The sequence below is a fragment of the Pithys albifrons genome, chromosome 3 (genome assembly GCF_047495875.1).
Source record: "Pithys albifrons albifrons isolate INPA30051 chromosome 3, PitAlb_v1, whole genome shotgun sequence".
Lineage (NCBI taxonomy): Eukaryota > Metazoa > Chordata > Aves > Passeriformes > Thamnophilidae > Pithys > Pithys albifrons.
In genome coordinates this window covers 6,428,950-6,451,240 of record NC_092460.1, presented here as the reverse complement: position 1 = coordinate 6,451,240, position 22,291 = coordinate 6,428,950, and the positions used below count along the sequence as shown (strand labels likewise).

General features: G+C 43.6%; 2 protein-coding genes across 3 annotated transcripts in view; both read left to right on the top strand.

The window, feature by feature from the left end:
• The first annotated feature begins 3,876 nt into the window (after window positions 1-3,876).
• KBTBD8 (kelch repeat and BTB domain containing 8) lies at window positions 3,877-14,758 on the top strand. The gene is made up of 4 exons (XM_071550289.1): window positions 3,877-3,973; window positions 6,244-6,454; window positions 7,086-8,200; window positions 11,096-14,758. The coding sequence occupies exons 1-4, from the start codon at window positions 3,958-3,960 to the stop codon at window positions 11,557-11,559; spliced, it is 1,806 nt and encodes a 601-aa protein (XP_071406390.1). The 5' UTR covers window positions 3,877-3,957; the 3' UTR covers window positions 11,560-14,758.
• A 5,702-nt stretch (window positions 14,759-20,460) lies between these two features.
• The window catches only part of LOC139669689 (monocarboxylate transporter 2-like), a 36,502-nt gene continuing 34,671 nt past the window's right edge, over window positions 20,461-22,291 (top strand). For both annotated transcript variants that reach the window (XM_071550288.1, XM_071550287.1), the window contains exons 1-2: window positions 20,461-20,533; window positions 21,991-22,176. The gene's annotated coding sequence lies outside the window, so the exon portion shown is untranslated. The remainder of the gene's footprint in view (window positions 20,534-21,990; window positions 22,177-22,291) is intronic.

Sequence of the window (22,291 nt, the reverse complement as noted above, 5' to 3'; positions counted from 1 at the left end):
AACATAAAGCAATTTACATAAATATATCTATTCACAGTTCCCTGTTGTCTCCTGGGAAGCCCAAATCCATGAAATCAAATTATTTGATCAACAGCATGCAGTAAATTAGTGGCACCACCAAGCCAAGAGCCAAATTTTCTCACTTCTACACTTATTTATATATGGCCCTATATGACTTCCCAGACAAAACAAGAACGGGAGAAAGAAAAGGATGCAACAAAAGGAAAGGGAGATCGAACTCTTTAAGCATCCTGTAATTTCTGAAAAACAGAAATATTTATGTGTAATCTAAATACCATTTATAATATGAAGCTTTAACCTGAGGCATGACTTCCATGGACTTCAGAGTAACTTGCACAGGCAACAGGTCTCATTCTGCCCTTCAGGAATCCAGTGCAGAATATGCAGAGCTGGGTGAAAAATCCAGATCCCTGGACTGGATTCCATGGGAATGATACTCTGAGTGCTTGGGAGTGCTAATGGAGGTTTCCACAGAGGGGAGGGGGTGACCATGTTATTACACTTGAGAAGGGCTTCAGCCTGAGTGAAAATGCTGCTATTGATGCCTCTCAAAGCACATCTAAGCCTATTTGTATGGCAATTTATTTGCTTCACCAGACAACATACAATGATAAGCTATTTCAGAAAAGCTCGTGCTCCAAAGTGCCCATTCAGTGCGGGATCTGTATTAAAAACATTCTACATTTGGCTTCTGCATTTTGAACACTCACCCAGCCCTGCCTAGGCACCCACACCGAGGGAAATGAACTGTATCAGGCCATGTCATTTGCTAAAAGGTGAGAGTGGAGGGATTCTCCGGCCCTTCGTTTTATATTTCTAAGGACAATTTCACAGGCTGTGCCGTTGCTGAAGGGGGAAATTGGAAAACTGCAGAATCGATTTGCAGACGTGAAGTTCTATTTTCTTTTACACCTCCTTCATCAGGGCCTCCATCGCCCTGTGCTGTGCAGCGTTATCAGGGACAGCACCTGCACAGCACTGATAATTGCTGGGCCAGGGCAGGGTGGGCCCTGCAAGCCAAAGCAAACCCAGCACTGCCTTTCATAGAATCATAGAATCATAGAATCCATTGGGTTGGAAAAGACCTCTGAGGTCATCAAGTCCAACCCTTGGTCCAACTCCAGTCCCTTTACCAGATCATGGCACTCAGTGCCACGGCCAATCTCACTTTAAAAACCTCCAGGGATGGGGAATCCACCCCCTCTCTGGGCAGCCCATTCCAATGCCTGAGCACTCTCTCTGGAAAGAATTTTTTTCTGATCTCCAACTTCAATTTCCCCTGGCAGAGCTTGAGCCCCCTTGTCCTATTGCTGAGTGCCTGGGGGAAGAGACCAACCCCCATGTGAGAGTATGCAGTAAATTGTGGCGGCTGATAATTAAGTAGTGAGGGCACAGTTCACAGGTATCACACACAAAAGATAGTTTGTTAAATCACTCCATGAAGGAAAAAATAGGTAAAGGTAAAAGCTAACTCTAACTTCAAATTACACAATATATATTCTTAAATCCCACCCATAGCCGAGTCTTATAGGTTGAATCACAGTGTCCATAAACCTCATTATAGCTTTTAATAGGATGACACTTTCTGGACAGATGTTCACTTTGCCATGGGGAATTTTATCTCTTCAACATTCCATTCCTATGGGCAGCCTGACCCAAAGCCTTCTTTATCTCCTTCTTTATCTCCACACCCCCACCTGGCCAGAACTTCCCTTCAGGTAGTTCTAGACAGTGCTGAGGTCACCTCTGAGCCTCCTCACCCCCAGCTCCCTCAGCCTCTCCCCACAGCACTTGTGCTCCAGTCCCTTCTCCAGCCTTGTTGCTCTTCTCTGGCCCCGCTCCAGCCCCTCAATCTCTTTCCTGAACTGAGGGGCCCAGAACTGAACACAACACTCAAGGTGTGGCCTCCCCAAGGCAGAGTCCAGGGGAAGGGTCACTGCTCTGGGCCTGCTGGCCACGCTGGTTTTGATCCAGGCCAGGATCCCCTTGGCCTTCTTGGCCCCCTGGGCACACTGGTGGCTCCTGTTGAGCTTCCTGTCCCTCAGTCCCCCCAGGTCCCTCTGCCTGGCTGCTCTCCAGCCACTCTGTGCCCAGCCTGGAGCGCTGCAAGGGTTGGGGTGGCCAAAGGGCAGGACCTGCACTTGGCCTTGTTGAACTTCATCCCATTGGAATCAGCTCATCTCTCCAGTCTCTCCAGATCCCTCTGCAGAGCCCTCCCGCCTTCCAGCAGATCGACACTCCCTCCCAACTTGTTGTCATCAGCAAATTTGCTGATGATGGACTCGATCCCCTCATCTAAATCATCTCCCTATGGGGAGAGGCTGAGGGAGCTGGGGGTGTTCAGCCTGGAGAAGAGGAGGCTCAGAGGTGACCTCAGCACTGTCTGGAACTACCTGAAGGGAAGTTCTGGCCAGGTGGGGGCTGGTCTCTTCTCCCAGGCACTCAGCAATAGGACAAGGGGGCTCAAGCTCTGCCAGGGGAAATTTAAGTTGGCAATCAGAAAAAATATTCTTTCCAGAGAGAGTGCTCAGGCATTGGAATGGGCTGCCCAGAGGGGGGTGGATTCTCTATCTTTGAAGGTTTTTAACCTGAGATTGGCTGTGGCACTGAGTGCCATGATCTGGTAAAGGGACTGGGGTTGGACCAAGGGTTGGACTTGATGATCTTGGAGGTCTTTTCCAACCCAATCGATTCTATGATTCTGTGATTCTAAACAGGACTGGACCCAACACTTTACATCCACCTGCTTCAGAGCATTGGTCCTTGAGTAATTTGCTGCTTCTGAGAGTTGAAGGAGAATTTATTTTTAAAAAAATTATTTCAATAGGTTTTGTTTGTGTTGATTTTCTTAACTGAACTCCGAGCTGAAAGCTGTGAAATTGTATTAAACCTGGGTAAACCCACAAAAATACACAGGACTTTGCAATGCTTCCATTGTTTAATTCTTTTGTTAATTGCATTTCATATTGAAAAAAAACCCAACAACTTCTTCCACAGCAAACTTCTGATAATGTCTCAGTCCCCAAGAATGAGACCAGTGGCTAATTGCTGCAGAAAATGGGAAAAGCTGGTGGTTATCCTCCACTTGACCTCTGGGATGGAGAGAGAAACATTCTTTTGATATTAAAGGTCATGGGCTCCAAAATGATCACTTGTGTGCTGGAATTGTTCAGCTGCTCTGTGGGCTGGGTACGGCTGGTCTGGCTGCCCACAGTGGGCTGGGGTACCAGCCATGGGGAAATAAAGGATATTCCTGGCATGACAAGTTTTCAGACTAAGCAGCTGACTATTGGTTTTCATTAAAAGTCAATTCAGCCTCACACAGCTCTGGGTCTCACATCCAGTCACTGCCCTGTCCCTCACCACATCCTCGCAGCGTTAGGACATCTGCATGTATTTTCTCTTCCCCTTTTTTGTGTGTTTTCAGCAGTGATGGTGGTGGCAGCTCTGCCCAGCCTGCTGGGCAGCCATCTCTGGGTGGCACCTCCACTCGCCTTTGGGAGGGTTTGCCCCAGGAGCTGCAGCTCTGCGTGGACAGAACTGCAGGAACAGAGGGTGATTTATTTAAATGAAGAGGTAGTTTCAGCCGGTGGGCTGGGAACAGGCTCCACCAGAGCGGGACAAGGTGCTGGATGTGCCCGCCCGTCCCAGCCCGAGGGCCCAAAATGGCGGCTCGCCTCGTTGCTACGCGACGGGCAGAGCCCGCCCCCGCGAACTACAAATCCCAGCCACCCCTGCTAGCAGGGACTACAGCTCCCGGCATGCCCCGCGGGCGAGGGGGCGGCAGGCCCGCACTACATTTCCCGGCGGGCAGGGGGGTCAGCAGCCAATCGGCGCGGCCGATGCTGCGGGGTGCGCGGTCGGCCGGCGGGGACGCGGCGCGGTGACATTTCCTGCCGGGCCGCCCCCGGAGCCGCTGCCCGAGCGGGGCCCAGGATGGCCGCGCTGGGAGGTCGGTGCGGGGCGGCCCCGAGGGGTGTCGGGGCCCGGGGGTTGAGGGGTGGATGGGCGGGGGTCGGTGAGGGGTTCGGGCCTGTGCGGGAGGGGGAGCCCCGTGTGAGGGGCCCGGGGGGCGGCGGCGCTCAGTGAGGACGGTGAGGCAGAGGAGGGTGATGTGAGGGGGGTCTGTGCTGTGTGAGGGTGAGGGAGGGGCCCTGTGAGGGACCCCAATGCGGGGTGGGGGTGATGAGAGGCTGCTGTGAAAGTGGCCGTGTGGGGACGGGGGAAGGGAGGGTCGGCTGAGGAATTAACGTGGAGGGTGTTTGGAGTGATGTCTGTGAGGGGCAGAGGTAAAATTTGGAGGTGCAAACGAGAGGAGTGTTAATAGAAGAGAAAGGTTCATGGGCTGGGAGGGAGAAAATGAAGTTGGTCAAAGTGGCTGGGAAGGTTTCGTGGGGTGAGAGCTGTAGTATGTCAAGGATTAAATGGAAAAAACTGGCATACAAGGGTGAGTGTTTCCAGCAGTGGAAGCTACCCTGTAATATGTGTTCATTGCCTGACTGATTGGCCGGTCAGAGAATAACAATTTTGCATCTGTTTTGCTCTTAGAAAGTAAATAAAACTCTTCTGCAACAGTAAATGTATCAAAGTTTTCTTGGGCAAATTCTCCCCCCCGTAATGATTGGTGGGTTTTAAATGTTGGAAACTTTGTAACCATCAATAAGGATAACAAAAGTCTTTTGTTGTAGATTTTACCTTTAACTAATTACTGGTGTATTCGGAAAAAAAACCCAAATAAACAAGTATTTTGAAGACTTTTTCTAACAGTGCTTTAGAGACACTGATGGTGATTGGCCTCAGTCCTGCCATGAGAAATGTGAGCCCAGCAGCAGATCCCTCCTGGTTTATTGTGGCTGAGCTCAAAGCTGCCTGAATTCTGAATAGGACAAATTGTAGCTGCTGTGCATCACCACGAGTCAGAGTTTAAATCTCCTATTCATCATCATTGTTCTCTCTCCTCTTTGCCCCTTTGTGTTGCTCACATTTTTTTGGAAGCTCTCTCTGTTGCAGTCAGCAGCTTTACCTGATTTACAGCTCTTGCCACCTCATGTTTTTCTTTTGGGCTTTCCTTTGTTGTTGTTGTTGCGTAAAAATTTTGTTGCTGTTACGAAACAGATTTTTGTGCTTGAGCTATTGCTCAATTTTCACTTCAGGATTTATTTCATTGGGCTTATCACATGTTATTTAGCAGCATGTGCTCCACTGAATGTGTTTCCACAGTGATATGTGAACTCCTCCATACCTGAGCAATTTTAAATTATAAATGTGTTTTATTAATGGAGGAAAACATGTAACTGTATATACAAATTTGTGAGTTTAAGTTTGTTGCCCAACACAGTTATTGTAGGGGTGTTTCTTCATAAGTCTGTGCTCAAACCATCCCTGGTGTAAGGCAGGAGCCAGTTCCTGTTTTGGTGTGAAGTTAAAATATTTACATACAGACTTGAGCAATAGTGGGGTAGGTTGAGGACTTATTTTATTCCCCTGCATTCCTTTTTTGTTTGTTTGTTTGTGGGGGTTTTGTTTGGTTTTTTGTTTTGTTTGTGGGGGTTTGGGGTTTTTTTGTTTTGTTTTAAAAGTCATCAAGCATTGTGTTCTTGACTTGATTTCCCCCATCCTCACTGATATGTCATAAATATGAAGTATTTGTATTGTTTTCCTTCACCTTCTCCCAGGCACTCAGCAATAGGACAAGGGGGCACGGTGGGCTCAAGCTCTGCCAGGGGAAATTGAAGTTGGAGATCAGAAAAAAATTCTTTGCAGAGAGAGTGCTCAGGCATTGGAATGGGCTGCCCAGAGAGGGGGTGGATTCCCCCTGGAGGTTTTTCAGCTGGGATTGGCCGTGGCACTGAGTGCCATGATCTGGTAAAGGGACTGGAGTTGGACCAAGGGTTGGACTTGATGATCTCGGAGGGCTTTTCTGACCCAATGGATTCTGTGATTAATGGATATAATTTTATAGGTTATTATAACTGACATGTACATTGTGAAAAGGGAAAAAATTATATTTGAGGTATCTTTATGTATTTACTCACCCTTGAACATGTTAGACTTGTAGTCAATGGATGGTGACACTGAGGAACTATGGAATATTATTAATTTGTGCTAATTCTTGGTCATACACAGGGTTTTTCATGTGTGGTGAATTTTTTTGGAGGCTGTTTTCTTGTTGGTGGTGGTGGTGGTTGGTTTTTGTTAAAAAGTTTCAATTTTGCTTTATAGAACCAAGTCAGTTTTCACAACCACTGAACGGAATTCCTGCCTCCAACCCAGCCAGCAGTGGGATGGATCCCTTCCATGCCTGCAGCATCCTGCAGCAGCTGAAGACCATGTATGATGAGGGGCAGCTGACAGATATCGTGGTGGAGGTGGATCATGGGAAAACATTCTCCTGTCATAGGAATGTTCTCGCTGCAATCAGCCCCTATTTCAGGTACAGCAGTCCCTTGTTCTAGTGGGGATCAAAAGCAGAATTAGAACATATTTTGTCCAATGGAAATTCAAACCCCTCACACCTATGCTGATATTCTCTGTAACTGTAGATAATACAGTGCACCTACAAGTAAAGCTTGTTGTTCTCTTAAGGTGAGTGAGTTATCTATGTCTGTTTGTCAAAGGAAAGTCTCATTGGAGAAAATGTCACACAGTTTTAAAGCAAATAAAACTGCCTCCTATATTGAGGGCATCTTGGATATAGTAACAGCATATTAAAACTAATTGTTTTCTTTTAAAGTTACTTTAGCATTGCAGAGTATGCATGGACATAACTTGCTGAATGTTGAGTGCAAAGACTTGGATATGTCGAGAGCTTTGCTTGTAAACTGGGTGAATTCTAACATGGGGTTAGTGAGATAATTAAGCAAGAAGTCCCAACTTGCTGCTTTTGTTTCAGTAAGTCTAGAACTGTTCTTGAACTGTCCCATGTGGGTACCTAAATTTAACACCTGTAATAAATGTATTTGGGCTGAGGTAAGGACATTGGGCTCAGCTGTACAGTGTAATTTAATTTGTACCTGTGGTTAGGAGGTAATTACAGATGACCTGCTGAGTGTTTCCCTCTGCAGATCGATGTTCACGAGCGGCCTTACCGAGAGCACCCAGAAGGAGGTGCGGATCGTCGGTGTGGAGGCAGAGTCAATGCATTTGGTGTTGAACTACGCATATACCTCCAGAGTGGTGCTGACAGAGGCCAACGTTCAGGCTTTGTTCACTGCAGCCAGTATCTTCCAGATCCCTTCCATACAAGACCAGTGTGCTAAATACATGATCAGTCACTTGGACCCACAGAACTCCATAGGGGTGTTCATCTTTGCTGATCACTACGGCCATCAGGAACTCAAAGACAGATCACAAGACTACATCCGTAAAAAGTTTCTGAGTGTCACCAAAGAGCAAGAGTTTCTTCAGTTGAGAAAAGACCAACTGATAAGTATCCTTGACAGTGATGACTTAAATGTAGACAAAGAAGAACACGTTTATGACAGCATTATAAGGTGGTTTGAGCATGAACAAAATAAGAGAGAAGTGCACCTTCCAGAAATATTTGCCAAATGCATCCGTTTGCCTCTGTTGGAAGAGACATTTTTAGAGAAAATCCCTCCCGTGTTTGCACAGGCGATGGCCAAAAGCTGTGTACAAAAGGGACAACCCAGTGCCAATGGCTACACACAACGGCTTGGAATGACCGCTTCTGAAATGATCATATGCTTTGATGCTGCCCACAAACACTCAGGAAAGAAGCAAACAGTGCCTTGTTTAGATTCGGTCACAGGGAGAGTGTTCAAACTATGCAAGCCACCAAATGACTTGAGGGAGGTCGGAATTCTGGTGTCTCCTGATAACGATATTTATATTGCGGGGGGTTACAGGCCGAGCAGCAGCGAGGTCTCCATCGACCACAGGGCGGAGAGTGATTTTTGGATGTACGATCACTCTGGCAATAGGTGGATTCCAAAAGCTCCTTTGCTGCGAGCCAGGATAGGCTGCAAGCTGGTTCACTGCTGTGGGAAGCTCTATGCCATTGGGGGGAGAGTCTACGAAGGAGATGGGCGGAACTCCCTCAAGTCAGTGGAGTGCTACGACAGCCGAGAGAACTGCTGGACTGCTGTCTGTCCCATGCCGGTGGCAATGGAGTTCCACAGTGCTGTGGAATATAAGGATAACATCTATGTTTTGCAGGGTAAGGTGGTTTGACTGACTGTGGTGTTTTATTGGACACGGGGGTTGTTCATTCTGTCCATTTCTGTTCATTTCCAAGGCACTTTGGAAAACCCTCTGGGGCAATGGGGTAGGGGGGAAACAAGGGAGAGCAGTGGGTCAGGAAGAGGGAGGCTGCTGCTTAATTTCTCATGCCCTGAGAATGTGTCACTAAGTTGTATTGAGTTATTACACAAATGGCAGTTTTTGTGGTGTTCTAAGTCAACAGTACAAAATATTTCTGTGAAAATTGTATGTTACATCTTTACCTGGGTGAAATGCACTGATGTTGAAGAAACGTTGCTGTCCCGTGAAAAAGTGCTTTACCTTTTATTTGGCTAAAGCTGTGGAAATTCCTGGTATCTGTATTTTTGGTGACTTGTAAAGTCAATTAACCACTGTAGGTCTTTGTTTCCTGCCTCACCCTGCTTTCTAAAATCATTCTAGTAACTAGAAAGAGATGAACCATCATTCTTAGCTCTGTTTCGTAGGTCAGTAATTACAGTACTGCCTTTGCATCCTTTTTTCTGGTAAGTGATCAGACTTACTGGTGTATTAGACATTGATTCTTAAATTAATAGAAAAGATCATTATGGCAGTGGATCAAACAATTTATTCTTTACTTATGGAGATGTTACATTAAAGTAGGTTTTTGAGTGTGTGCATGAGCCACATACAACCTACTCTGAAAAATGCTAAGACTGGTCTATGGGGCTGTGGCAAGAGACTCAGGAAGTGGAAAGAAAGAAGGAGGAGGAGGTGTCTTAGTTACCCCTCTGTAAATGCTTGCAGAAGTTGGTGTCTTGGATGCTCACATCTCCCTCTTTGGGTCACTTTCCACACAAACCTGGGCCGCAGGAAACAGGATAGGGAATCCTGTAAGCTCCCTGTTCCTTTTCAGAAGAAGTCAACCTGATTTCTTGACTTTGTGTTCCTGGGCTTCCACAGGATTTGCAGAGTTTTCTTCTTCCCTTGTTTCTGTATCAGGTTTGACTCTTGTTGGTTATGGCTTTAAATGATTCTGTTACATTAACAGGTTCTCTTAATGTCTCTGTGTTTCTTGGGTCAGACATCTGCTTTAAATGGTTGAAAAGGAATGCTGAAGAATGCTGAACTTAGTAGAGCATTTGTTCATCCTTTAAATGTTCCTTAGAACTGCTAAAAGGTGGATTTTATTATTATAGCCTATAGAATAAGAGTGCATCCTGTTTACAAATGAGCTGTGCTGGTTCTGAGCTTCGGTGCTTTATGCTGAGTGCTCACATAAATAAGCAAACTACTTCCTGTGCTAGTTCTAAAGAACAGTGTTATGGGAGAGAGGCAACCTTTCCATCTGAGTGTGGGACACAAAACTGGGGATTGTGCTGTAATATGAAGAAGTTAGCTTTCATAATTTTTCTAGAGAAAACTCATAGGTTTGAAGTAGTTAATAAGAATTTAGAGTGTGAAAATGCCAGTGGAAGGCAAGCATCAATCACAGGAGATTGCTCTGTGGAACAAAAATGAATAATCAAAATAAGTATTATCTGTAAGAGTTAATCCCTTAAACTGCATTCCATCCATTTTACTGTTTCATTTCTATATTCTTTGTTATACTTGAGGTGCTTGATCACACAGCAGCTTGGTTAAAATTCTTAAAATAGCCATGTGAAATCACATATGATTTGAATGATGCTAAAATTTGGCAAGTGTTAAGCCCTTCTCTCCCTGGGCTTTACAAATGTCAGGGTGGTCTTTATCAATGTTCTTTTCATCAAGTGTGCAGAGCATGAGCTTTTGATCATCTCAACTTTCATTACCTACAGTCTGTGTGGTGAACAGCAGAGGTGTTTTATGACCTAATCACAAAGCTAACAATGAATCGATACCCTCGTGTGGGTGTTCACCTGCCCTCCTATTGAGCAAATCAGCCTAAATGTGTAACCCACCCACCTGATATTATGAGTGGGTGCATAATCTGTGTGCAGTACAAGGCACAATTATTTTGCTCAGGTTTTGCAGCTTTCAAGCAGTGAATTCTGAGACTCCCCAGTCTGTAGATGACACGTTTTGAAGATACTGGAGTAAAACAAATGTACTTCAGACATTTCAAGTCTGCAATCTTGAAAGGTCTTGTCCTGAATTAATAAGCATGGTTTAGAAGTAGTAAAGGGTAGCTAGGAAATATGTAAAACATTCTATTTCTGCTGTGCTTTAAATTCCTTTTTCTACAGCAGGTCCAGAGAAGAGCAATGAAGCTGGTGAAGGGACTGGAGCACAAGTGCTATGGGGAGAGGTTGAGGGAGCTGGGGGTGTTTAGCCTGGAGAAGAGGAGGCTCAGAGGTGACCTCAGCACTGTCTAGAACTCCCTGAAGGGAAGTTCTGGCCAGGTGGGGGTTGGTCTCTTCTCCCAGGCACTCAGCAACAGGACAAGGGGGCACAATGGGCTCAAGCTCTGCCAGGGGAAATTTAAGTTGGTGATCAGAAAAAATTCTTTCCAGAGAGAGTGCTCAGGCATTGGAATGGGCTGCCCAGAGAGGTGGTGGATTCCCCATCCCTGGAGGTTTTTAAACTGAGCTTGGCCGTGGCACTGAGTGCCATGATCTGGTAAAGGGACTGGAGTTGGACTTGATGATCTCAGAGGATCTTTCCAACCCAATCGATTCTATGATCCTATGAAACTCAAAGTAGTTTTTACTGATGCTGTTCCTATTTTCGTAATGCAGTTGAAAGAAAGCACATGATGGTGCTGGGGGTGTTAGTTACGGGACCCAGGCTTTTAAAAATGGGACGAGCACTTGGCCCGTGGCAGAACTCTCCTGAAAGCTCAATTGCCACAGAGCTGCTGGTCTGGAAAATCAAGTGCAAGTTATGTTTCATTTTCCCTCTCTCTTTACAGGGGAGTTTTTTCTCTGCTACGATCCTCAGAAGGATTACTGGGGGTTTCTGACCCCCATGACTGTGCCTAGAATCCAAGGCTTGGCAACGGTGTACAACAACTCCATCTACTACATCGCTGGGACGTGCGGGAACCACCAGCGCATGTTCACGGTGGAGGCCTATGACATCGAGCTGAACACCTGGACTCGGAAAAAAGACTTCCCGTGTGACCAGTCCATTAATCCATACATAAAACTCGTACTCCTCAAAAACAAACTCCACCTGTTTGTCAGAGCTACTCAAGTCACTGTTGAAGAACATGTTTTCAGAACCAGCAGAAAGAATTCACTGTACCAGTACGATGAGGTTACTGACCAGTGGCAGAAAGTCTACGAGACTCCAGACAAGCTCTGGGATCTGGGCCGGCATTTTGAATGTGTTGTTGCTAAATTGTATCCGCAGTGTCTTCAGAAAGTTATTTAAATTTCCTTTTTTTTTCAGTATCAGGCCTTAGTGATTTCAGTGGTAATTTGATGCTAGAGAAAACATGTCTTAAACGAAAACAAAGAAATTCTGTCAGTATTTATTGTAAGCTGAAACAGACAGTTTTTTGTATATGGGGATGGGTGCTCTTTAAAGGTTGCAGTCTGGGGAGGGAATTGCTGGTTCAGTTTCATATTTACTGATATCTTCCTGGGAAATGAGAAGGAGGTTACAAAGTGCAATTATCAGCATTTTTTTTCTGGTATTCATGTCATACTAGAGGGGTGTTTTGGTGGTAAAAGCAAATTAAGTGGAAGAGCCAAGAAAACTATGCACTACAGTGAAAGAAAATCTTGCATTAATAGCTAAGGATGTCCAAGATGTGTTGAAGTGACTTTTCTTTTTTTCTCTCTTTTTTTTTTAATACGGGTAAAATTTGAGGCAATATCACTAAGTTTTGTTGGTTTTTTTATTATTATTTTAGATTGAAAGTACATAGAGAGGAATGGTAGATCCTGATTCACAACGATCCATTCTTTTTGTACTGTTTTGGAAGTCTGCTAAGATGTTTGTGATGTTGTTTGTGCACTACAATGTGGGAGAAAAGCTCAAGTTGGAATTGGATTGTGGAGTACCTTTGCCCCGGATGGAGGCCTGTTCATATTGTTGTACCACTTCCTGTCTGTGGATTTTTGTTAAAATTGAGCTTTTTGATAGTGGGAAAGAAATCCCAAGACTTGTTTTTTTTTTTTTTGCCACATAGATGTAGTGCTGTAAAAATCTTTTTTTTTTAAACACTGATTAAAATTTTTTTTCATCCCATAAAGGGCTTTAACCCAAAAGTTGATGGTGCTAGTACATTTTTAATACCTGTTTGTGTGAAATGGGCCAGCCTTCTGCTACTGTTTAAGACAGCCTGTGTTTTTCATGGAGTATGTGTCTGTCTTCAGGCCCTATCCTGTCATCAGGTTGTCTTTTCTAACATAACATTTTTACTGCAGAGGTATTCTTGCACAGAATGGTGACAGGATATGGCCTTAATAATGTTGGTTCTCTTTTATTTTTTCTTTTTGTGTGGAGTGTTCATTCTGTCTCCACTAAAGTGCAGTGCTATGTGCAGAGTTGGCATGTGCTCCAGTGATTTGGAAAAGTGTGGCTTAACTTTACAAGTTGTTTTTCTTTTCTCTCTGCAGTCAAGCCCTCAAATATCTTCTCTTTCATTCTGATCTATAATGTGAAAAATTGCACTACTGAGCTGTCATCACTATCCAGTGTATTAAAGCAAAATTGACAATACGTGTCCATGGCTTAAATAATCTCAGATGAAATACAGAATAAGGATCCAATGCATTACAACACTTTTCTCTATGTATTTAACATTTAGCTTATTTTAAGAAGTAAATAAGTTCAAAGTTCAGCTTCTACTTCACTAGTGAAAACTGGATTTAAAAGGGAAAAGATGAATCCTAAAACTTGTATCAGCTGTAATTTGCCAGGTTTAATTGTTACAGCTCTAATTTTTGCAGAGCTCTAAGTTACCTTACTCTTCCCTATTTTCTCCAACTGACCCAAGTAAACCAGTCAATTTGACATGGCACTGGCCATCACTGCCTGAAAGTGCTCACCATTATCTGGCTTCACAGCTGACATTTCAGTCAGCCAAATATTTAGCCCATTGTTTATCCCCCTGGCATGGCTGAGGATTTGGATAATGTTTGTTTACTATGTGGTCTTACTGTTCCCAAATGGAATCCTCTAATACACAGACATACTCTCCTGGTTCTATTTCTTAGTTCTTGCACAAAATGTTTAAAAGGCAGAAACAAACAAAAAACTGTGAAATGAAAAGGAAAATAAAAATGCCTCTCTGCATTACATACCTCACCTTCCAGAGATTCACCAAAAGCTTCTTTCCAATGTGAGCACCTGTGGTTTTACTTTTCCTGAATTTGGCAATTCTCGCTAAGACTGCGTTTTCCAACAGTGTTGAGGTGTGTTGTTTCTTTGTTTAGTTTTCTTCTGGACAGTTTAATATATACGCCTAGCCAAGAATAAGAGGTTTTTTGAAAAGTTCAACTAATATAATTTTTTAAATGATCCTTAGTCCTTGGCTGGCTCTCTTTGCTTGTTGTAGGCCTCTAGCTGCAAGCTTTCTGAAGCACCCTCCCTAACAGTGTTGCATTTGTGTGTAAGACCATTTTTTTTGCAAAGTGTTATGGAGCTTTTTCCTTGTTTCTTTGTTTTTTGGGGTTTTGTTTTTTTTTTTTTAAGCTTGGTTGAATATTTACAAGATTTCTTGCTGCTTTTTGACAATCCTCTATATTTATTTAGTAGAACAAATTTCAATATATTACTTGAAACTATGAGATAGAATTGAGTTAGCAGTTGACTGGTCATGTGATGTATAGAAGTACAATATGCTGTGGTTAATTCTGCAGTAGGTTTGTTAATTTTGTTTATCTGCACTAAAGTACGAAGATCTCCATTCTGTTTAACCATTCAAACTGAGGGTGTGATCCAAGTCTGTCATGTGTTTGAAAGCTGAATCCTGGAACTTGCTGTGGGAGTAGAATATACTAAATCTTTTGCATGAGGAGTTTGTTGAGACAGTAATGTAGCTGTGACATTTTGCCAATTCTTAAATGCTTTTACATTTTGCTGAAAGTCAGATTCCTGGTAAAGTTTTGCTTTACAGTCAGGCTTAAGTAAACGTGCACAGCACAAACAACAACAAAAGATTGCACCAAAGGTACTGATAATATTTGGACAACAATCTGTACATTTTCCCCATTTGGTATTTTTTCTGCATTTGTTTATTTCCCCTTATTAAGTGAATTTCTAGCATTGTAAGGACTTAGGTGAGTGTAATCTCTTTTCCAGACTTATTAGTTACTTTAGAAGGAAACATTTTGTAATTTCCAGTTGATTCCATCAGTAAAATTCAGAATAACTAAAATAGTTTTGGTGCAGCAGACATGCAGTGTGTGTATGTTCTACAAGAGATCGAAGAGCTCCCTGTTTCCAAGGCTGTTGAGAAGTGGCATCCAACATTCAGTGCTCAGGTATGTTAGTAAGAAGTACTGTAGTCCTATGACGGCAAATGTGTGGATTTTTAAACATTTTGCCATAATTGCACAATTTTGCATTTTTACTTAATGTCATGTTATGTTTCTTAAAATAAACCTATTGTTGAAATACAGTGGAGTTCAACTGATTTTGTGATAAATCTCTTGTGTGCATTTTAGTAGAGTAAATTTCTGAAAATTAACCCAATGGTGTATCTTTTTGATGTTTGTTCAGTTCTTCTGTTTCTGCACTTGTGTCTCACCTGTGTGTAATGTCACTTTTTTTTTTTTGTAAGGTGGAAAGTCCTTTATTCAGCTTTTTTGTCTCGTTCCTTGTGGCTATTCAGGTCTAACTTCTCACCTGTTTGCACCCAGGCGACAAGTTCTTTCCTTTCCCTTCCCTTCCCTTCCCTTGTGCCGGGCCTTTGGCTGGAACTGACATCCCAATGGGAATGTCAAGCAGAGCTTTTCATCCTTGGAAAACCCTGAAACACTTTACACAGAATTTCCTAGTGTCTTTGCTGCAGAGCTGAGAACAAGAGGCCTCCTCTCCCCAGCTGTTTAAGCAAAACTCTCCAGCTTTAGTTGTGGTTTCTGTTGCAGTGATTTTTGCTTAGCAGAGCTGCTTGTGCATGATACTGGTTGGCTGAGAACCTTTGTTCCCTTCCAGGGACTGTCTAATGACCAGTGGAGATGGCATGGCAGCCTGGGAAAACAACATGGAGTTCTTTTGTTTGGGAAGGCACTGCTCTTGTCAGGCTCTCCAGCACCATCTCTGTGCAGTCACAGGGCTTTGATCTCCTTGGGATTGCAGAGATGTGGTGGCATAGCTTGTGTAACTGGAATGTTGGCAGGAAGGGCTGCACTCCGGGAAAGGCAGACCAAGCAAGTGCTGTGGTGGAGTTACCTCTTTGTGAGGTGACACTTGGAATTACTGAGCTCGGTATCAGGGTTAGTCGAGAGCTTTTGGGCTTGGATCCAAGGACAGACTAGTAAGGCTGACACTGTTGTGGGTCTTGCTCCAAACTGCCTGAGCAGGAGGGGGAACTGGATGAGGCTTTACAGACAGTTGAAGCAGCCTGTAAGTCACAGGCCCTGGTTCTTGTGGGGAACTTTAAACCCGGTATCAGCTGGAGAAGATGCACAGCAAAGCACAAACAGTCCAGGAGCTCCCTGGAAAGAATTGATGACACATTCCTGTCACAAGGAGTTGAGGATCCCACAAGGAATGTCTGTGCTGCTTGACCTCATGCTAACACACAGGAAAGGACTTGTGGGAGATATGAAGGCTGGGGACAACTTTGGCTGCAGTGACCATGAGAGTGTGGAGTTCGGTATCGGGAGAGGAGGGAGCAGGGCAGCAAGTAAGATTGTAACCATGGATTTCAGGAGAGCCAACTTTGGCCTCTGCAGGGATCTTCCTATAGGAATCTCAGGGAAACAGACCCTATGGGAAAGAGTGGTTGATGAGAACTGGTTGATATTCAAGAATCTCTTCCTCCAGGATCAAAAATGATGCATCCCAATGAGCAAGGAATCGGGGGAAAAAGGGACTCTGACATTACTCAAGTGTAAACAGGACATACACAGGAGGTGGAAGCAGGATCAGAACAAAAGAGAGACAGGAGTGGTTTGACCAGTTTTTTTTTATTCTCTAATTTCTGTTTTCCTCTTGTGGCAAAGAGCAGATAGATGAATTGTCTCCCAGTGCCCCAGATTCCCTTGGGGCTCTTGTGAAATCCTCTCGGTGCTTGGCACATGGTAAAATGCCAATGACATAAAAGCAGTGCATGGGATCGCTTTGCAAGGTCAAGTTAACCTACATAGGTATGAGGAGGGCAAACAAGAGCTGGGAAGCCACAGGTATGCAAATGATTATACCCTCTAAGGGTCCACAAGGTTTTTCCTTTGTATTTTTCAAGAGAGAAGTAGGTGGGCAGTTGAGAGATTATTTCTCTCTGTGGGTTGAGGGTGGAATTATTTGCTGGGCATGTTTTTCCTTTCAGACATCATTTTAGAAGCAAGGTATGTTATTCTGGAAGCATTTGCTGAAGGACAGGAACACATACACCCCCCCAAACCAAGTAGCATTCCTTAAATGAACTAATCCACTAGGTTTGTGCCCCAGAGCTGAAGAAAACTCATGTGTACTGCTCGCAGGGGAGTATCTCACTTGGGAGCTTGGCACTTGTGTGCTGTCAATAGGTGGGGAAATAACCACCCAGCTGTTCCTTTCTCCTTATCTCTTTACAGCATACTCCCCTCTGGGCCTCTCAAAGAGGGAAGAGTCAGACCAACAAAGCTGGAGCCTCCCCCATTTCTTAATATGTCATTAAGGTCCCCTCTGCCTCACTCCTGTTTTTTGTGTTTCTGTGCTTTACACAAATAATGATGCAAATATCCACTGTAAGAGGCAGGTATTTATTAACTTTAGCAAAGTTTACGTGATCAAGCTACTGTTTAACAAGTCATTTCAGAAGCATCAAAACCAACTGATTTCTTATGTATCTCTCCAAGTGGAATTTCTGAATCCTAATGAAGGAGTTTGTCAGCTCTCCCTTTCAGGAGGTGGTGGTGGGATCTCTTTCCTTTTAGCCAACTGATGGGACAGACTCCTTACAACTTTGAAAGCTTTGTCCCTCCACAAAATGTAATTTAAAGCAGGGACCATCTCAGAAATTGAAGCAGATAGGCAAAGTAATCAAGCACATGCACAAAGCCCTGAATATTGTATTTCCTCATGAAAAAAAAGCTAAAATCTCCACTTGGAGAACATCTGGCAGGGTTTGACTGTTTTTTAAGGACTACATGGCTTTCTGCATGTCTTTGAATAAAGAATGCATAGATCTGCCTGAAGAGGAACAAAAGGGAAATAAATAGAGCATGATGTCCTCCACTTGGTAGTACCTGGGTGGAAAGACCATTGCTCCATGCAATTCTGTAGAAGTGGGTCATGGTTTCTCCTGTGCCCTCCCTTCCTCTCTGGCTGTGAGAGCCACACCAAGTTAACAAGACAGGAGGCTGTGCCCAAGTGACCTCAAGATGTTGCCTTTTAACAGGTCAGCTCCACACTTTAAAGTCAGAATGTGCTTATTTAGATCCTTGAAGTGTCACAGAGTGCAAGCAATGATAACACTCCTGTAAAACATCAACCAAAATAGATCTATATTAAGGAATGCTCTCTGCGTTCCCATATCTCTTGGATCTACACGTAACCTCTGCCCTGCAGCTTTTATTCCCCCAGAAAGCTGACCATGTCCAGTCCAAAGGGGAGAAGTGTGAATTGTATGCTGGTTTTGCCAAATTTTGATTCTCTTCTTTTTTAATGATATGTATCTAGTTTTTGATTATCCATAAACTCATTTCTAAATTTCACTAGATTAATTATTTTAAAGTCAAGATGGTATGTGATAAAGACAAAGATTTGTAGATAAATTTTGAAACACTTCAAACCTTTCCAGTCTGATCCAGTTCATATTCATTCAGTAACAAATTTCTTCATATATTCTGAAAAGTTCAGGGGCAGAAATATTTGGTGAATATTAAATTAACCTCCCTATAAATCAAGTGCTTAAATTGTATCTTCTCTGCAAATTTGAATTTTGTTTTTCTTGAATAAAGGATGCATAATTTATATCAAAACTAGTATATGAAGGGCAAGTGTTAAGAAGAAAGAACCATTGTATTAGTCATTCAAGCTTCAATTTTTCATAGGCCAATGAATTAGTAAAGGAGAGTTTGTGCTGGTTTTGCCCATCTCAGGCACTAAGGGGGGTGTCCAAGGTTTTCCAAAGTGATTTTGAAGAGCAATCTCAATAGTGTGAATTGCTATTGTGTCTGAAGTGGCCAATAACTATCAGCAGAAAACCTTTATAAATTAGGCAATTGCTATTACAGGGAGATGGAAGGAGGGACAAAGGAACAACATAATCTAACAAAGGCATATTCATGTTTTGGTTTGGTAAAGCACCAGTCTAAAAGGCTCAGAGCCAAGAACTGTGAAGTATCTGCAAGCAAAAAAGTACCTTTTTGCAAGTGTAGAAGTTACTAAGGAGGTCTAAAGGAATTTCACCTTTTGCAATGTCATGAAGTTTTTACAAGAATATTATTCCCAAAGGTGAAGTGTTGGAAGAAATGGCTCCTGTGAACTCCAGGTCTGGTGTGATTGCAGCCTCCTTGACATGCAGATCTATGGGATGGAACACAGAGGAGCCACATGCACCTTGAACAACTTGTAATGAATTCCCATAGCACCTATAACTGCCTGTAAGGATTTTTTTCCTTTTAGAAGACAGAAAAAGCACCAGATATGCTTGTTCCATTTCTGGTTGTAAAACATTTTTGGAACGAATGACTGGTAGAAGTCATGACTGGTGAGGCAGAAAGAGCTGGACCGTAAGATCCATCAGCCCAAGGTATGTGCAATTGGAATTGTCTCCCTGACAGTGAATTAATGGTGGGTGCCTGGGGTGACAAGCATGGAGCTACCTGTCAATACTCCCCAGGCTCCAGCAATTTGCCATCAGCAGTGCCAGAGGTGGCATCTCTGTGTTCAATAGCACTCAGTGGATTTCTCCCCAGAATTTATCTTGCTGTCTTTTGACCATTGGAGACTTTTTTATCATGCTGTTACAACAGGCTGGTAGAAAATCCTTTAAAATGGAAGGTGTGTGTGTTGTGTGTCCTGTGTTTGAGAGAAGAACATCTGAGCTGGCTGTGAGAACACCACTAGCAACCTTTTTTTTAATGCACACCAGGAGCCAGTACATGGTTTTAAGCATTCCATGTGTCCTTGCAAGGAAAATATTTCTGCTGGGACAGAATGAAAAAGTATAGATGACTGCATGTGGCTACAAGGCAGGAAATACGGGCCACAGTAGATGCTGACTCATGAAGTTTACTCAGATGGAACATTTTTCTCTTTGTCTCTGTTTACCTTTCTGCTGAGTTTTTTATTCAGATTGGATGAAAACATTGTCCTAGCCCACCTACAGTCAGGTTTTTTTCTGTTTTTTCTTGTGCTTAAATAGTGTGTTGCAGTGTCTGGATTATAAACACAGCAGGGGAATATTTTAAATCCCCCAAATGGGGATTTGCAACATAAGTCTTGTGGAAACATTCCTACTGAAATTGGGTTACATTAACCTTCACAAAGCACAGACTTGTGTTGTGGGCACTACTCAATCTCTAGTCCAAGTCAACTGCTTGGTTACTGGCAAAAAATTCAGGAATTTTCTGTACCCTCTGCCCTTGCTCCAGAGGGACATCTGTCCCTTGATAAGTGTTGCTGAGCCTTGTGAACCCCGTATTTGTTCTTGGGTTATCTAAATCAATCTGATGCGGGACTTCAGCTGACTCAGAAGTCATGCAGGAGAACTTCAGACAGAAGGTTAAAATTGCTATAGCAAGATGAGTAAGGGCAGGGTATCTCCATATGGAAAATCCCCTTGAGGAAAGTGGAAGCAAAGACTGCAAAAACACATTGTAAAGGGAGAATAAGTTAATAAGTATGAGGAAAAGTGATATCTGTCAATTTATTAACATCCACAGAGACCTGGGAGGCCAACATTCCAAGCACTGCAAATGGAATTGGATTTGTTCCTTGTGGGTGAAGGGCCATCCCTGTTCATGAATAGTTAGGTGTTCTGGGACACAGTAGCCTTTGGATGTAAGGTGAGGGGTGGGTGACAGTGGGTGTTCCAAGTTACTGAAAGGTTTTACATCTGAGAGTAGAGCCTCTGATCTCAATCTTTGATCTCAGCTGCCTGTGGGGTGGGGGGTGAGGTCAGCAGGTGGCTTTAAAAGCTGAGCAGGTCATTGCCAAGGGAGTCAGCCACTGACATTCCGAAGGGAAGGGAGTCGGAGCACTGCCCGCCTCTGCCGGAGAGGGAGGAGTCCCATGGACAGTGGTTAGTGAGTGTGTGTGTGTGGAGTATGGGGGCTTGGCTTGAGGGAAACCTGGCTCCAGGGAGTCCCTGGCCCAACAGGAGAAGCCGCATTAGACTTGGGTTTGATTTTTCATGGTGCTCTCATTTAACAAAAGAACAGCCCCAAAAGAATAAAGCAAATGTTGTAGAAAATAATTGTATAATCCAAGAATAGTGCCCCGTTGATCTGGTTTACAGAATGCAGACTGTGATTGTGTGTGTTGGTTCCAAAAGACAGCAGTTCAATAAATCAGGGAAGGGAGATGGTAATATCAGCTGGACTGAAATGTAAGGGCCTTGATTGTGCAAGAGACTTGAAATTTCTTTATTTTGAAGTTATTAGTAGCCTCAGTCTCCTGAAGAGGAGGGGAGAATAGTGAAGAGAGAAGATCCAGATGTGACTAATGACTAACTAAGTCTAAATAAAGGAATGGGAATAAAGCAGGAAGCCTATAGGGAATGGTAAGAGGAGAAATGAGTAGTCCAGACTTGTATAACCTCACAAAAAGGAAAGGGAGGTAAAATGAGAGAGAGTCAACAAGCAAATTTGTACCAGATCATGGCTATACAAAGACAACTCTCACTTTCAAATTACAAAGTCATGACTAAGAAGGTGGTAGTGAAGGGGCAATGCCCCATAAGAGAATGGTTCTGTCTCTCCTTAGTGCTGATGTCCCCAGTGCACTCTCAAATAGTTGCAAATTGTACTTTACTTTTCCTATGGTGTAGAGTTTTGGGTTTTGTTTTTTGGTTTATTGGGGATTTTTTTACAAGATAAGTAAAGCTCTGTCTCTCCCTAGCTAGCTGACTGCTGCCTCTAAGGTTCAGCAAAATGTTCCCAGATGTGCCTGCTATTTCCCATTAGCTCTGATGATGCCCTTTCCTGTCAGCTTCTCTTGTTTCTGAGTTTGCAATATATAGAGGCACAAAGCCACCTTTTGTCCAAAAAGATGCAGGTGCACCAATCTGCCACCCTTTGCTGTAGGATCTACTCCTCTCCCCTCTGGTTTAATACTTTGACCTTGATAGAAGGCTTGTGGATTAACTCCTGAGAGGCACTTTTTTCCTTTTTACCCTCATTTTATTTTAATGGCCAAAGAAAATGGGAAGAATGCAAATGAGTGAATGCCCTCTTTGGTCTGTGTTGTTCCTGAGCATAATCTGCTAACCTGGCAGGCAACAGGCATGAGTGGAATTGCTGCCCCTAAGTAGAAAGAGACTCCTTTGCAAGCAGCTGCTCAGTTTGGTTGTTAGTCTGAGGGAAGCAAACAGCCAGGAGAGCCTTGTCCCCCTGCAGAACATGGGGCTGAACACAGAGAGGCTGTTCATCTGCAGCTCATGTCATGAGAATTGTTCATTTAAGCAGGAATAACATCAAACCATGAGGATTTCCACCCACATCTGAAAGATACACAGTTAAACGTTTACTCTAAAAACAGGACAACTGGAGGAGCACCTGGTTCTGTCCAGAGGGATTGTGACAGGAGTTACCTCCACAAGTCATCTCCTGAAGTGGGACACCAAGCCACTGGCTGGATGTGGTAAAGAACAGAAAGTGGAGGCATTAACTTCAGTTGTGACTGGGGTTCATCCCTGAACATGGAGGCCATGCGAGTATTTTGAAGGTATGTATTTAAAATACAGGTGGAAGGTCTAGACAGGGTTATTGGAGGGGGAAAAATGTTCTTGGTTGTGTTAAAATTGAACAGTAGAAATGTTAATAGGCAGCAGAAAGATCAA

What these genes read in the sequence shown, in the direction of transcription:
- KBTBD8 (XM_071550289.1), top strand. An exon ending in GCAATCAGCCCCTATTTCAG is followed by an intron (nt 6,455 to 7,085) that starts GTACAGCAGTCC and finishes TTCCCTCTGCAG; the next exon opens with ATCGATGTTCACGAGCGGCC. An exon ending in TAACATCTATGTTTTGCAGG is followed by an intron (nt 8,201 to 11,095) that starts GTAAGGTGGTTT and finishes CTCTCTTTACAG; the next exon opens with GGGAGTTTTTTCTCTGCTAC.